Genomic DNA, 16,779 nt, shown 5'->3' with positions numbered 1-16,779 from the left:
GTGACCCACTTGGTAAATATTCTAGTACCCCTAATCACTTAAAAAAATGCATACTTGACGTTTCAAACCTTCGTTGCTCTGAAAAATTATCAATGTCCCACTTGGTAAATACTCGAGTACCCCTAATCTTAAAAAAAAGCAGTTTGACGTAAAGCAGTATATACGTAACTTCGGTAGCATAATTTTGCAAACTTCTATGCAGTTCGAGTTCATCTCGTTACCATGAAATTTATTCAATCAGTACGACTCACAATCTCCTGTGGCAACTCCTTTATAGTTTTGACTCACAATACACATTGTTAAAATCAGAATCTTGAAAACCGCAGAAAATTATACCTTTTCCTTTGCAAGAAGTTACAATCAGTTGAAGCTTATACATGGTTAAGCTAGAAGACACTTTTATTTTTCCTATTATAGTTAGCTTTATTAGTTTAAGACAATAGTCACAACTTAATAACTATAACCACTGAGACTCCAATTGAGAGAGAACAACAAACTATTATTTAAAAGCAGGATCCCTAGTTTGGAGCCAACAGTTTCAGAAGCGAAAGCAAAAATAAAATTAAAAGAAACTAGGAGTCTTAGTGGAAATACTAGAATTCTAGGAGTCAGCGTCAGCAACCAGAAATTACCCAGTCTACAGCTTTGGGAAAGACCAATTTTTGTTCCAACTACTTCAATTTAGTCTATGCCGTTATTTTACTCTGCTATTAATTTGATCTAATCAATAGTACTTACGCATAGTATAGCATCTGAGGACCCCTGGTTGTACAACAGTAGTTGCCAGTGACTGACCGTCAATCATGATGCCATACGAAGAATCAGTTTTCAGCCAAGGACCAGCAACTAATACTTTGCACCCACCCTATAAATAAAACACAATTTTAAAAGATTTTCTTGTGTAACATGGCGCACTTTTTTTTTTTTTTTATCGAGACAGTGGTGGACCCCGAAATTCATTCCGGGAAGGAGCAGCTGCGAATCCAGGATTTGGAGGGAGAGGCCCAGTTAGTTGATATATCCGTAAAAACTGTAATTCAAAACGGAGCAAAAGAAATTGTATCCAAGTCAACAGGTTTCCCCCCAGCATCCGTGGGTGGGGGGGGGGGCTAAGATCCACAAAGGGTCAGTTCTTCAAGGGCTTGATTTTAAATACAAAAGAGAAATTTACAGTCCTTGATAACTAAGAACCAGTTAATTGAGTGCATTTTTTTTTAATGGGATGCGTCACAGAAACGCCTTTGACGAAACTTTCGCATAGCCCCTTTAAGGTTACCCCATCTACTTCTTCAAGAAGTCTCCGAAACCTCCCTCCATCTCGGAGAAACATATAACGACCCGTGAAAATGCACTTTAGAATGGGTAACTTGTCCCTGAAGTAAGCATCCCCAATTCCTACCCCGTGGAAAAGCTTCTGACCTTTTCTCAGTTTTTATTCTGAAGGGTTTGTTTCTATAATCAAGCTGTTAATATTTGCATTGGGTCTTTCTGGAAAATCTGGTCTATTCAACCTATTCTTGTTAATATGATGACTCCAGCATATCTTTCTCTAGTGGTTTGAAGCTTCTATCTACAAAAATATGGACCTTTGCATTTTTTTTTCCCAGAAGAAAGATCACAGATGCGTGTTTATTTGTATGTTTTTCTGCTCTTTTTCCCCAGGGGCGATCGTATCGAAATAATGGACACAGAAAATCGAGTAAGGACTCATTAGAACTAAGTTAATAGTTCCAGTGGCCTTTTTAAGTGGCCAAAAAGATTGCACCATGAGAAGGTGTCATTTTCTACCATTTTGTGGCACAAAATTATAATTTTTCACCAAACAAGCCAATCAGAAGTCATTCAAACCATTTCTGAAGAGAGCGCATGCATTATAGGCCTACTTTGTTTCGAAAGTTGACAGTGGTAAGTCGTGGGCACAACAGTTCAAGTGTTTGACATGTACATGCAACTGAGAGACTTGGATAAGGAAGGCGAAGAAGACCAATCATCTGGCATTTGGAGTTCCTATGATATGGCGTAAGTCAAGTAACCACACAACAGATTGTTATTGCCATATCCGACAGTAACTAAGAATATTCATCAGTACGGTCCGTGAGGACTTAGGTAAATCCAGCTCTTCCAAGATATGTGGGACTTTATGTTTCACAATATTCTCCTACCCTACCGAAGCATTTCTCTACAAGATTGTTTTTCGAATCAGTCGTCCCTAATGCGTTGAAGTTCCAATAAGCAACTTATCACTTGTATCTTCTTTTTAATTCTAATGGAAGAACTCCCGGACCATCCTTTTAGGAAGGGGTCGTAGTGTGAACTAGTGAATGTCATAAAGCTTTTTTGTAGTAGTTTAGTTGAGCTGGTTCAAAATGCTTTGCTACTTCCGTGTTTCATAGCTCGTAAATATAGTAAAGTAATGGTAATATTTTGCATTCAAATTTGCTTATGAATACTGAGACTCGTTAGGCTTTTATTGCTAAAAATAGAAAATGCTGTTGCTTTCCCACGTTACAGTTAGATTGGCATGTCTCTTCTCATTTCTCTCACTGCCAATTCCCTTGAATAGAATCGAGATATTTAGTTCCTGAGACAATCTGGGGTTGCTCCTTTGTGCAAGTGAATGATTATTATTTGATTGTCTTAATATCTTTTTTGATTAATATTACAAATTCCACTTTTTCTTTCTTATTTGGAGTTCTTCCGAGTTCATATATTCACCTGTTTCACCCATATATTCACCTGTTAAGTTTAGTTGACACTGCATTTCTTTGAATGAATTGAATTAAAAAAAAAATCAACTGAAAGTAAACAGCAGCATTAAAAGCTAAAACGAGCAGAAAATATTCTGTATATGAATAGGGCTGGCCCTTCCTCAACCCTCGCTCTTTATGCTAGGGTCGTAAGTTCTTTAAAAATACTTCCTTTTCAGATCGTGTCTTAAAGAACTATGACAAAAAGTCAAACTTTGGCGTAAAGAGTGAGGGTTGAGGAAGGGGCAGTTCCCCTTATTTACTAAAAAATTTCTGCTCGTTTTTGTCCTTACTTCCAGTTAAAAAAAACTTGTTTTTTTTTTAATTTAATTTCTTACCGATTTTCGAATCACGCTAGGAAATTCCTTTCCCTCCCCCCGGGTAAAATTACCCCCGGAAAAGTTTCCCCGTTGAAAGTAACCCCCAAAAATGTCTGTACATTTCCCTATAGCAAATACTATATGTAAATAATGGGCGAATTGCGCAACTTGCAGCCCTTTTCCCAAGGACTATGAGGGGTCATGCCATCGCCAAAGCCATAGTTATTGGACCTTTCAACTATGCTGAATCAAATAGCTATCTAAAAATTTTGATCGGATTTCTTTGAACGAAAAGGGACGTGGGAGGGGGGCTAGCTACCCTCCAATCTGTTTGGTCACTTGAAAAGGGTAATAAAACTTTTGATTTCTAATCAAATGAGCCTTCTCCCCACCTTCTAGGATCACTGGTTTGATACAGCGAACCCTGAAAAAAAAAAAAAAAAAAAAAAAAAAAAAAAAAAAAAAAAAAAAACGTATCCGTGATATTTCGTCTGGGAAAAAAAATATGCAAAATTCCATATTTTTGAATAGAGGAGCTTGAAATCTCTATTGTTGGGTTCTCTAATATATTGAATCTGATGAAGTGATTTTCGTTAAGATCACTTGACTTTTTGATGATGTTTCACCCCTTTTTTTTCTAAAGGGGGATGACTCAGGTTTTGATTTTTGAAGCAATATTCTAGTTTTGGCACTTGCTATTAGATAACATAAGATGCAATAATCATGACATCATGAAAGGTGACATAGCTTCCAAGATCTAGCTTTACAAATATCAATCGATTATGGGTTCTATTGCAGTCCTATTTTCAGGAATAAACTTATTAGTTTTAAGGTCTGAACACTGAGTTCTTCTTTGACATACTATAAGTATCAGAGTTTTCAAAACATTACTAACTTTTATCAGTTTCTCTTTAAAAATTTCTCTTAGTCTAATTATTTATTTTTATTAATTTGTTTTCTAATAACATTCTGATCTGAACACCCGATAGACCCACCCTGCATAGACTTCTACACACAAACACATGGATATTTGGGCTTTAAACTAAATTTAAAATTTAGAGACTCCTTTCAATTGATAATTTTCTGACCAGCCCCGCTCTAAAAAAAGGCTTGAACTTATGTGCATTAGTAAGGATATCTTTTTGAATTACATATATGTGTAAATATGTAGTATTAAAAATTAACGGAAGAAATCATACCTCCGTTGGAGCCCATTCTGGCGAATAGTCTGTAATATAGACATTACTGGTGGCATCACTACATTGAGTATCATTTGGCTTCCGTACATCATACTTAGTTTCCACTCGTTTGAGATCACAGTTGACCGAATCAAGGTCAAAATCACTAAGAACATCTAACGGGTCAATGTTTACTAAAATATCATCATTAACCATAAAATTTGTAAAAGGAGAAAAGGTAGTATCTGAGGAATTTAACGTCCTTTGAACGTCTTCGGCCGTGAGGCTCGTTAGTGCGTCAAATTCTTCTGTTTTCAAGGGAGAATTCATAGTATCATATTCACAACCATAGGTATGTCTGTTAATATTAAGGTGACAAGCTTGTAAATGACTAGTATCGTTGGACCGGTGTAAATCTTCTGAATTCTGATTTAATGAATTCTGAACTTCTGATTTAATTACTTCATTATATTGCAGTCTAGGCACAGTTTCACGTTGTTTATAATGAAGTTCACTCTGTGCCTTCAATTCACGGCCGTCCAAGTTTTCTGTTTCTTTCTCTGATTCTGAGTTTAATCCATTATTTCCTTTGAATATTAGTAGACCTGTCCCCGAATGGAGATTTGAAAGATTAAAAAGAAATTGCGTCGATTGGCCAGAGTTTTCGGAGAAAGCCCTAGAAGCGTTGATATTGTCCTGTTTCGTAGCTCGTTGTCCAGTAGTCCTGCAACCAGTTGTTGAAGAAACCTAAGATAAACAAAAATACAAAGCACTAAAAAATCAGGTGAGACAAGATTTACTGAAACATAAACATAACATAAATCAATAATAATAATTAAAAGCTCATAACTAAAAATTATCAACTTCAATACAGCCTCCCCCGTAAGGCTTAATGACCTGGAAAGAAGAGGGGAAAAAATTATCGAAAAAAAAATACTATATACTAAACCTATTTTATAATACTATATACTAAACCTGTAACTCATATTCTAGGTTATTTGTGGGTTCATTTCTCGTACCGACGACATGGCTGCTGTACCTAACATCTGACATTCTTGGCTTTGGCATTGCAGTCATTTGGACAGGCCAAGGCAACTATTTGACTCTCTGCTCTAGTGACGCAACAATGACAAGAAATAGCGGAATTTTCTGGGCTCTTATGCAGTGTAGGTACTTTTTTTCTTTTTTATTGCCCAACTGACTAAATAGTTACTTAATGGTTGTATTCCATTCTGATTTTGATACGACTTGGTGAGTAAATTTTGTGTCGAAATTCCCACCGAATTAATAATTACTATTTCACGGTTTCGTGTTTTGAAGGATTTTTTTTTCTTTTTGAAAAGAAGGGAGGTTTTGCAGACTTCTTGCTGGAAAAGATGGCGGAGAAAAAATGTTCCTGAACATCATATTAATATTCTAAAATTTATCTAGCAACAGGGAACAGATAGTAAAATACAAAATATTTTTTTTTCTTTCCTGGTTTTCTGCGGTGTACCGCAAGGAACTGTAATCGGTCCTTTATGCTTTCTCTTCTTGATCAATGAAATAGCTATCAGGATAGACGAAAGATTGAAGTATACAGATGATCTTTCTATAGCTGAGGTAATATCTGGAGCGGAATAATTAAATATGGTGGATAATAAAGGTGCTCAGTAACGACATTTTCATACCTTACGAAAAGCATACCTGAATTCGAACCACCTATAAAACCCAAGCCTTCTCAGCAATAGCACTAGCCTGCTAAGGTTGTCATCTCCTCTGATATATTGGCATGAAAATACAAAATTGAATGTAATCATTTGTAAACAGCATTGTAAACAGCATGATTGTAAACAGTATTTGGATTGCTATCCAAATGTTTGAAACTCTAAAGAAATTGCAGGTTCTAAAGGATAAACTTAAATTAATTTTTTGTATGTTCGTCCTCCCACTATAAGAATATGCATATCCTGTTTGGCATTTCAGTCTGACAAAAGAAGAAAGTGACAAAATTGAACGTATTAAGAAGACATCACTACAAATCATCTACTGCGGTTTTCTATTTCCTTACTCTTTTGTTCATGATAGAAGATCGGGAGAGGGCTCATTAAAACTAAATTAATAGTTCTAGTGGCCTTTTAATTGGCCATAAAGGTTTCGCCATGGAAATTGGCAGACAAAACTCTCATAAATTCAGCTCATAAATCCAAAGAGGGCAAACAGTAATGCAGGAGCTTTCACTCCACTCCTAATATGAAATAACCTATAATGATTAAGACTTGTAGGCTATCTTCTTGTAGCCTAAAGAAAACCGTCCCGGAGAAACTTCACACATGGAATCTCCCAGAGCCGATATTACTCAATCGCCACCTCAGGCTACCAAACTTGGAGCTGGGCTGGGGAGGGGTACCCTACAGGTACAACCGAACGGGTAACTTGTATCTATGCTCAAAAGCCGGCTTAATCTAAAAAGCCGTACTTTGGGATATTTCCTCTGAATAAAATATACCCGTCTAAAAGTATGAAATTAATTTTCTTAAAGCAAGAATTACGGCTATACTCTCATAACCTGGATCTAGACTATGAAAGAAACATATAGACGTAAAAAAAATTGGGAAGACTTGCTATTTTCTCAAAAGTATAAAATGAAATGAATTAAATTGATAAGGCAAAATATCGTATAGCCTCTGAGCTTGTGTCGCCTTTTGCCATTCTGATCAACCCCAAGGTCCGGCGTGCTACGCGTTGAACAGTTGGTTTCAGTAATGAATTAACCGTTTTCAAATCACCCAAAACGATAAGTAAGGGCTGTTTAGCTGGCCGACGAATCCTAGTCTGGATGGGAATTCTTTGAACCTTAATTAGCTTGCTGAGTCAATAAAAGAAGTGAAAAGATTATCGGGGAAAAAGGGGAAAAGGAAAAAATGAGCTCAAAGACTAAATTATAAAAAAAAGAAAAGGACATTTATCTGATAAGCAATGTGGGCCAGGGGCCACCAGTGTTATTTTTGTAAATAATATGAAGGGGGAACGATGATTCTTTCGCAAGTTTTTTTTAGTAACGGCTACTGGAACAGCAAAGGGCGTCATTGATATTCTTTTTAACAAAGCAGGTTTATTTCTAATATCTGATATTGAGATTTTGGGCATTAAATTAGTCTACAATTGAATTTTCTTGTGAATTTGGAGATTGTGCTTCAGTTGAAAATGAATAAGGTTTTACAGGATGTAGTGATGAATAAGACTGTACAATAGAAGCAAAATCAGACTTAATGTATTCCGCTTTAAAATCAAACTGCTCAAATATCATTGTCAAATATCAGTTTGGTTTTAATTGATATCAATGATATAATATGCTTTCTCTTCATAATCAATGTCTAATTTTAGAACGAGACTTAAAATAGCTTCAAAGCAGTCTATAGATCTCTCCAAATTTCCATTAGACCTCCTGAGTGACCAACCGACCCGAACAGACTGCACTACCACCTTATCCAACAAGATCTGGGGACTTGCGTCAAGATCCTCGTTAACTCGATCGAAGAGTGAAATTGTCTACCTAGTAGACAGTAGCATCTGTGTCCGAACTGGGTGGCCAAAAAGGCTGACCAGAAGCCATGGATTACCGACGATATCATTCACCCGCGCGATGAAAAGCACAGTCTCGAGAACAAGCAAGCAAGACAGGGAAAGTAGAGACCGATATAAACAACTTAAACGGGCTATAGAGAAAGTCATGTACCGTACTCAAGATGCCTTTATTAAGTAAAAATGTGAACAGTGCGAAAGGGCTTTCAAGAAAGACAACTCACGATCCATGTACAGAAGAGTGAGGGAATTAGCTAAAATAGGGATCTCAAGGGTTGCTTCCTCCTTGACGAACAAGGCAATCGGACACAATCCAGAGATGGAATTCGCTCTTGATATAAAAAAGAGATCATTGAAAATAACCTGAACTCAATAACCCTCCCTGACTCCCCATCCTATGTAGTTTCCCCGTAATCATTACAGACCAAAGTCCATCCTCTCTTTACTCGGAAATAAAAGCAACAATCAGACATTAATACAAACAAAGCTGCTGACCTTAATGGAATACAGCCAGAATTACCGAAAGTCAAGTACAGACCCCTCGTTGATCTATATCCCGAAATCCCCAAAGTTGCCTAAGAAGAAGTAGGCCATTTCTCCTCGCCATGAGACATATTCTCAGAAGTAATCCCAGAATACCAAGCGGGTTTCCAACCAAATAGGTCCACAATTGACCAGATTTTCACAGCCCGTCAGATAGCAGAAAAACATCTTGAACTCGACCACAGTATCTACCACTTCTAGATTGATTTGAAACAGACCTTTTACCACATCTGGAGAGAAGATCTATAGCACATCCTTCTTCATTTTCGCAACCCACTCAACTTTGCTTTCCTGATAGAGGCATGTACACAAGGTAAAGAAGCTATGTTATGACTGGAGATGACCTTTACGAAAGCTTTGGAACATTATTGGCGTTCTGCAAGCTCTTCCAATATCTTGTTAATTGCAATCCTTTCACTCACGGACAGCCCGTCTGGTACCCTCGTAGAAGGAGTAGGGATAGACAAAGTAGCTTAAGCCGATAATACAGACCTAATCACTATTTCCCAGAGTGATTTCCAATCTCAAACCGCCAGTGTCTAAACAATCACTAAACTTTTTAAGATGACCATCAATACCCGGAAAGTAAAGCAACGTGCTGCTCAAGTAAATACGCAAGACACTTAAGAATTCTAGCTTCAAAACTTGGACGCCTATCTGGAGAAATAAGAACTAAACAACAACGCATAAAGAGGGGCTATTCAACTTGCTGATCATATATATCGTCATTTGTGCCTGTTAAACTTAGACTTTAAAACAGATGGCAGTACCACTTCCCTGTTTTTGAAACAAAATCACTATGATGGAGTATTGGTATCACCAGCCAAATCAGAATCCCCAACACCTAGCTTCTTGGAAGCGTCAAAGTAAAATATACCATCCTCGAAAAAAAAATACTCCAACAATTTAGATGACTGTGATACACCAAATGTATAGGAGGCACTTGTTTTCTTAAGATAAAATTTTGAAGGTCGTGTACACAGCAATCGCCCTGGAGACCTGGTCAGCAGCTACGATTTATGATCAGAGTTCATACTCGATCGGCCCTTTGTGAAGAAAAGACAAAAATCTTGCCATCCACAATAATAAGAGGGGCCTGTTGGATCTCGATCAAATTTGACATTAATAAAAATCCAGAAACTTCGTGTGAGCCTTTAGCGGGTTTTAATTCCGTCAAGTATGCATTGTCCATTGTGTTGCCCCGTAACGGTGAACCATAGGTCAGAGTTGCTACCAGATTTCAGACGCCCTTGTCACCGGAGATTTAATTTTGTGAATATAATCTTTTTGCAAGCAAAATCTTTCTCAGAAGCAGCCAGTCACACAGCACATACCTGGCGGCTAGTTTAAAGTAACTGCTGTTCAAGTGAATGAATGGAAAGTCAAGAGGTAAATTTCCTCTTTCCCTCCGTCTAGATTGATCTGAGGTACCTCTCATTAAACGTTAAAGGCATTAAAAACACTCTCAAAATTCCCTTTCAAGCCTTTATCCCAATTGGAAAGCACAATGTTGTTTTCAGACTTCCTTAGTTTCAAAAGTTCTGATTAACATTGACGAAGGTTGCTTTTTGCTTGCCATTAGTTATCAGGAACGGTTTGGCAATTGACATGATTTGGATATATCCATATCCAAAATACATCAACATTTAACAAACATGACACAACCCTCAACATTTCAACATTTGAATCAAGTAATCTTCCCTTGAAATTGACGATAATCTAGGTTTCTAAGTCCATGATCAATTACGACCTGGACCAGCGCCATTTTGCCCTACAGAAAGTTTGCTCAATTCCAATAGCCTAAAATCTTTGGAATAAAATAAAAAAAAACTCCAGGGCTTTTTTAGTTTTACATTTTAAACTTAACTAGCACCAGAGCCTGCTAGCCGACAGGCATAAAAATGTACAAAAACCCGTAGCGTAAACTCTCTTGTGAAGATAGGGAACCTACTGACTCTGATAGTACAAAGAGAAACACTCGTTCCAGATCCAGGTACCAGATGTAGAGCGTGATTAAATTTTTTTGACAGCTGAAGATTAATGATGACACGAGGGTTTACTATTATCATTATTATTGAAGACCTTACAAAACTAACTCGAGGCTCAAGCCACAAAAGCCCGTTACCTCCATACGCAGGAACTACGAACATAAGCAATTTATATAGGAAGATATTTTATTATTATACATTTTCATTTTATTATTTCATTCTTTATATTTTATACCTTACATTTCTTCATTATAGATGTAGCCACTTAGCTGGAAAAGATGAATTTTTGCCCCAGTCACAGATGTAGACATCTAATGTTCAAACCCTCTTAGGCATACAATACTACATTTTCAGAAATTGAGAGATGCACCCTTCGATTATCGGCACGACAATGTAAAGACAACGTGGTTTAAGTCAATATATGGGACACTGATCCACTTTATCATGATAGAATATCAAAAGTTAAGACCAGAAAAGACCAGGTCATAATCTAATCAATTACGCTGGTCGTAATTCCTGAGTTTACAATCCTTATCACTTCCATCTCAGTTTTTGTGCATGTTGTACCTCCGTACAACAATTTGTTTCAATGTGAAAAATAAAGCACATCATGCAATACACCTATAAATGTAATTAGATACTCGTGGAATCCGTGACAGCTACATATTCACTTTAGCAGTAAAATATTCAGCATCAGTCAGCCTATCTACTTGAAATCATACTGTGCTACCTTATTTGCAGTTAAATTAAACCCTGAGAGGCTTTTCCCCAGCCCATAAACCCCTGAAACTTAAAAACCAGCAAAACTTCTTTTTTTTAAGTATATCATTTCTGCTCAAGAAAGAATCCCGATAAAAATTAAACCAAACTGCTCAAAAGTACAAAAATAATTTATTCCTTTATTCGTTTGAAAAAAACTTCTGGCCTATACTATTTCAAAACAAAAACTAGCATAAATTAGCTTCTATAAGATATCAAAGAACATAAATTATTATGAACGAGCAAATTAACCCTAGAACAAACATACATTACAATGAAGATGAAGCCAAACTTAAACTAAACTGAAGATCACTACGCGGTTTATGTTCTCTGTGAAACTTACGATTTTGCGACAAGACTACACCTGTAACCTGCACCAGCAGGACACAATACCTATATAACTGAACCAATTAGTTTCTTTATATCCTTTCATCGAGACAGAATAATGATATACTTTGACTTTCTTCGGGGGAATGATCTAAACTTGCTTTGAAAATAGGAAGTTTCCTATTTTGCGTGATTCTGACGTGTTTGCAGCAAATTTTTCAAGATAAAAAGATAAAGAGCAAATTTCAAAATTTTCATCTGGATAAAGCTGAATATTAGCTATCGAATGATAGCCAAATTTTTTGTCCAATGTCTGAACATTAAAACCGTAGGACAACAGAAAAAATAATATAGCAAAAACTTGCAGAAAGAAGATGAACCTTAAGAGTGGTGTCGCCATTTATTTCTTCAAATATTACCAAATGACGTTTTTGGAAGTTTTATTAAGATATTAAAACAGTTTTTCACTTGAAATGATCAAGTTCAAAATAAATGAAATGTTGATGAGAATTACTGCTTTATTAAAACTAAAACTACAAGTGGTTACCACAGGATAAATCCACAATAAACATTTTTGTTATGTGAATTTCGACCCGTTTCTGCGACTGATCTGTATAGCAACAATAACGACTGTAAAAATAAGCTGCACAAAAAATACAGTTCGACGAAATGACTAGGGCTATAATGAGAAGAAGGCTAAGACAGTAAGGTCACATTTTACAAATGGTGGGTTGCTAAAACTTTGCCAATCCAATTGGGGCTACATAAAGAGCAGAATGTTCTCATATAAGGTGGAAGTTGTCAATGCAATAATACTTAACGCAAGTGGGAACTTAAAAAGAGGGATCCAAGAGTGACATTCTGAGCAGAAGGGCTGGGGAGAACGGTACGTGGCTGTGTTAGCCTCGGGTGGCTTAGTGCTGCGACGAAATGTCAGCAGCAGTAAACACTCTCAAAATAACAATCAAAGCTTTGTGGAAAAATAAACAAAAACCTTTTTTAAAGGAGAATTGGAGAGGGAAAAGGATGCTGATACTTTGGCCTTTTTCTCTTTTTTAACGGTAAATAAAATAAATATCTGGCTCAAATTTAAGAGATTGTATTAACATTGGAACATTCTTCTAGGCATTTTGTTTCTAGGTATTCTCACAGTTTCACGATAGTTATTCGTTTAAATATATCCTATATTGCAACCATTCAGAGGAGAGAAAAAAATTAAAGATATTTACAAAAAATGTTCTATAAATACGTAGCTATTCTGAAGATTGTTCATGACGACAGTGACGGATGACAATACTTTCTAATGGTCTCTAAACTTATAAGATTTTAAGACAAGGCCAATGAAAAACAAGTGGTAAAATTTAGTCATGCAAAGGCAGAGTTAGGTAGGAAAGGATTATCAGATACCAAAGTCAACAACACGAAAGGAACGACACGAGGAAATGAGAAATAAGAAGTTTCCAAGAATGAGGACGACACGCAAAAGTCACTTGGATTAACTTATAAAAAAAATAATATCTCCCTGAAAAAGACTATGTCAATATAAAACGAACAGAAATGAATCAAAAAAACTTTTTGCACAAAATAAGTATTTCAAAAAAAAGTAAAGAACTCCATTAAACCAAAAATGAATACAGATAGACTCTAATAATTTACCAAGCATACACCTATCACTAATCAATATAAGTAAATAAATGGGACCCAAAACAAACATAAATTAAATTACGTCAGACTCAAAAGGAGCAGAAACTATGCTCAAATAGGGTTCTAAACCCTATGCTTTCTAAAAGCCAGAATATAATTTGTACTTTACTGAAAAAAGTTCTCTTAAATGTTTTCACTTTTATAACTTTAAGGAATCAAAAATTAATTAAGACTTTAAGGAATAAATATCAGCATATGTATATTAAACTGACCATGCAAATTGTTTTCAGTAAATTCATTTGAATTTTTTTTTTGACACGCTCTGTGGGTTACAAACCTTCTCGCAGCAATGGGTTAAATTGCATGGTGACGCAGAACACTAATGCGGGAGGATCCTCTAAAGGAGGACAACTGCGGCAGGGTGTAAGATCCAGACCTATGGACAACAGCCTCTGCAAAGGGCTGCCTCGACCCTTTCAACGTGCCTGCAAGACTGGGGACCTTGAGGTCAACTCTATTCCCACTTGAGGAGTGGCACCCCTCAAGAAAATTATAGCCTAGTAAACGACACAGCATTGGCACGAGATTCTGATTAATGGATAATTATATTGGGATTCAGGAGGAGCGTGCTTAGCTGTGTTGGCCTCAGACGGCTTGGCGCTGCATTGAGTTGTTCGTAGCAGTAGTAGTAGTATTTCATTAAGAATAAAATCGTATGTTCTCTCTTTTGCTTTGCCTCAAATAGAATATACTTCACCGAATAAATAATCAAGTATATTTCATGCACACCTACACTTCAATGTTTTTACTGACAAATTGATACGTATTCAAACGGACTTTACAGCCCGTATTTCAAAATAACGGTACATATTTCAAAATAACGGTTCCAGTGCAAGTGAACAGTCTTTTAACTGAGACCCGTGCAACTGAGCCATTTAACTCAACCCTCGTGCAAGTCAACCAAAGCTTAACAAAACCCCGTTTAACTCAACCCCTGTACATCTCAACTCCCTGTGCATCTCAACTCCCTATGCAAATCAACCTTATTTGATCCATCCCTCATTCAAATAAACACCATTCAGCTCAACTCTCCTTAAATCAAAAATAATCCTAGAAAATGTAATTCAGTCCACTTTATTGGAAGTGATCAAAGTTGACTTGAGTTTTATTATTTGGTTGATTCTTACGAAAGTGTTTTTATTCTGCTTTAAAGCAAAATTATTTCTCCTCCCTCCTATTTAAAAAAAAAACAACAATAATTTATCCTTCTGTCTGACATATTTGAAATCAGCAAAATCTTCTATCCACAGGCCCAAACAAAGTTGAATTTAACAGTTGCTGCAATGGAGTTGAATGGAGGTTGAGTTGAACGGGGTTGAACTAAATGGAGATTAAGTTAAAAAGGGTTCAGCTAAACGGGGGTTGAGCTGCACGCGGGTTGAGTTACATGGGGTTGAGTTAGATGAGATTGCACGGGGATTGAGTTGAATGAAAGTTGAGATTCGAATAGAGATTGAGTTAAACTGGTTTAAACTAAATGTAACGTCTACTTTCCGGTGAACTAAGGTTGAGTCTTGGTAAACCTTTGTCGTTAGTAGAGTGAAAGAATCCCCAAGCAATTTTAACCGCTTTTTTTATATATGACACCTGAATTTATTAGCCACCCTGGAACGGAATGAAGTTAACTTGGGGTCAATGACACCAATGATGTCAACCACTATTTGGTGTCAACGACCACCCCCATGGGTGGTCGTATCCTTTTTGTATTTATGACGCATGCACAATTACAAAAGATGACAAACGACTCCGAACAGCTAAAGAAAAAGGCATGGAATAAGAAACAGCAAAAAATCACATTGAATTGCAAACGAAAATTTTGCACAACGAAAATCTATGGTTAGACGACAAGGCAAAATGACAATGGAATAAAGGAACGTGTTCGTTTAGTGTGTGTGAATCTGTGAAGAATAAAAAGGAAGGGGGAATTAATTTCTAGTATTTATGACACGTGCAAAATTAAACAAGATGACAAATGATACTGAACAACAAAAGAAAAAGGCATGCTTCAAGAAACCACAAAAATCGCATTGAATTGCAAACAAACAAAAATGACTTAATACTAATGAATAACATGATAGTTCTGCTATTGCGTAATTTAGATATTTCATAAATTAAAATGGAATAAGGTGTGTGTTATTTCAGCTTCTGCAAAGGATAAACAGGAAGGATGAATTGCATTCACGCCAGATTTCCAACACACAATTTAGCTATTCAGAGGACAAAGGCAATGGAACATTCTTGGTTGCTACTGAATTATTTAACAATGCCATTAAAGCAAAAATATAACAAATTAAACCAAATACAGTAAAAATAGTATTTTCATGTACCACACTTTCTCTTTGGCTGCTCAATTTTGCATATAAGGGAATTTCCCACGTGGGAGGATTTTCGGGAGGGAATTTTCCACGGGAAGGGGGGGGGTCTTCCGCAGGGGAAATTTTCCACCGGGAGATAATTTTCTGGGAAGGACGGAATACGCCAAGAACCATGAAATAGAACAGAAATAGACCCATGAACCAAAAATAGAATGAACAACAAGCTTAGAAAGTGAATTGACACAAACAGAAATCATACATAGGAAAGACAAAATATTTAAAAACGACCATTGTCTACTCTATTTTACGCTGTGATAATTGCGAAGAATAAACTCAGCACATTTCTAAGAAATATATCTTTATGCTATCGTCAGAATCAAGGAGATTTTACCATTCGTTAAACCTTGACATCCAGCTTATATGCAATGCAGATTGTACCAGGGTTATACTTAAACTGAATAATTGCATAAACGCAAGCAATCCTGCGTTTTTCCATTGGATCGCAATCACGTTTAAAAACATCATCAAGACCCTCTGTAAAATCATGAATTAGAACACAGCTTTATCCTCATTGGGCGACTTAGTTCTTAGAAAAAGGATCCGTTTCAAACTTATTCCATTTTAGATAAATTGGTGATAGAGGCATAATGCAAACAGATGGCCCCCTTACCTCCAGAGGAAGGGGGTGATGAAGGAGCAGGACCAGAACAACTTTTTGCGTAAATTCCCACCTCTTGTTTTCCACCCCGTAGCTGACTTGGTGCTCACTTCGCTCAAGCCGGTGCTCGAGCGTTTTATTCCTGCACATTGCTCTCACTTCACTCGGACTGGTACCCCATCCTTCGTCCTCGCAATTGGCCCTCACTTTGCTCGGGTTAGCACACGAAGACTGAATGCTCTAGCGCTCGCCTGAGTGAAACGAGTTTTAATATTGCTCTTCAATTTTTTGGAAAACTTTTTATTAGACACAACAAAGGCACAAACGTCGACCATAATGGCTTCTGAAACTGGGTGGCTATGTATATATATATATTTTTGATAGCTATAAACCGATTGTCTATTTCTCTGTGGGACTATATACCGGTAATGCTGGTAGCCTATGTATTAGTTTTTTGATAGTCCTAAATCAATTATCTATCTCATAATTTTCACCAGTAAAATTTTGACCATTGTCGGGCTGTAATTTTAATTATATAATCTAAGATATCTAATCACACATTCTCTATGGCACAATGTCTTTTTTTATTTGAAAAGGGCATTAGGTCTTTGAATGTCTCTTCAAATGAGCCTTCTGCTGATATTCTTCACAAAGAAAATTGAATTGGTTGGGATAA

At 36.6% G+C, this 16,779-nt stretch overlaps 1 protein-coding gene across 2 annotated transcripts in view; it reads right to left on the bottom strand.

Annotated features, from left to right (window-relative positions):
• Camta (Calmodulin-binding transcription activator) overlaps positions 1–16,779 on the bottom strand; it is a 151,044-nt gene that overhangs the window by 66,946 nt on the left and 67,319 nt on the right. For both annotated transcript variants that reach the window (XM_089090148.1, XM_089090150.1), the window contains exons 6-7: positions 4,267–4,992; positions 739–865 (exon numbers count right to left, since the gene is read on the bottom strand). In XM_089090148.1, coding sequence (XP_088946274.1) covers positions 739–865; positions 4,267–4,992 — 853 coding nt within the window. The remainder of the gene's footprint in view (positions 1–738; positions 866–4,266; positions 4,993–16,779) is intronic.

This window comes from Artemia sp. Qi Xiang Cuo, chromosome 6 (assembly GCF_049724085.1).
Source record: "Artemia sp. Qi Xiang Cuo chromosome 6, ASM4972408v1, whole genome shotgun sequence".
NCBI classification, from domain to species: Eukaryota; Metazoa; Arthropoda; class Branchiopoda; order Anostraca; family Artemiidae; genus Artemia; species Artemia sp. Qi Xiang Cuo.
This window is presented reverse-complemented; position numbering and strand designations above follow the sequence as displayed.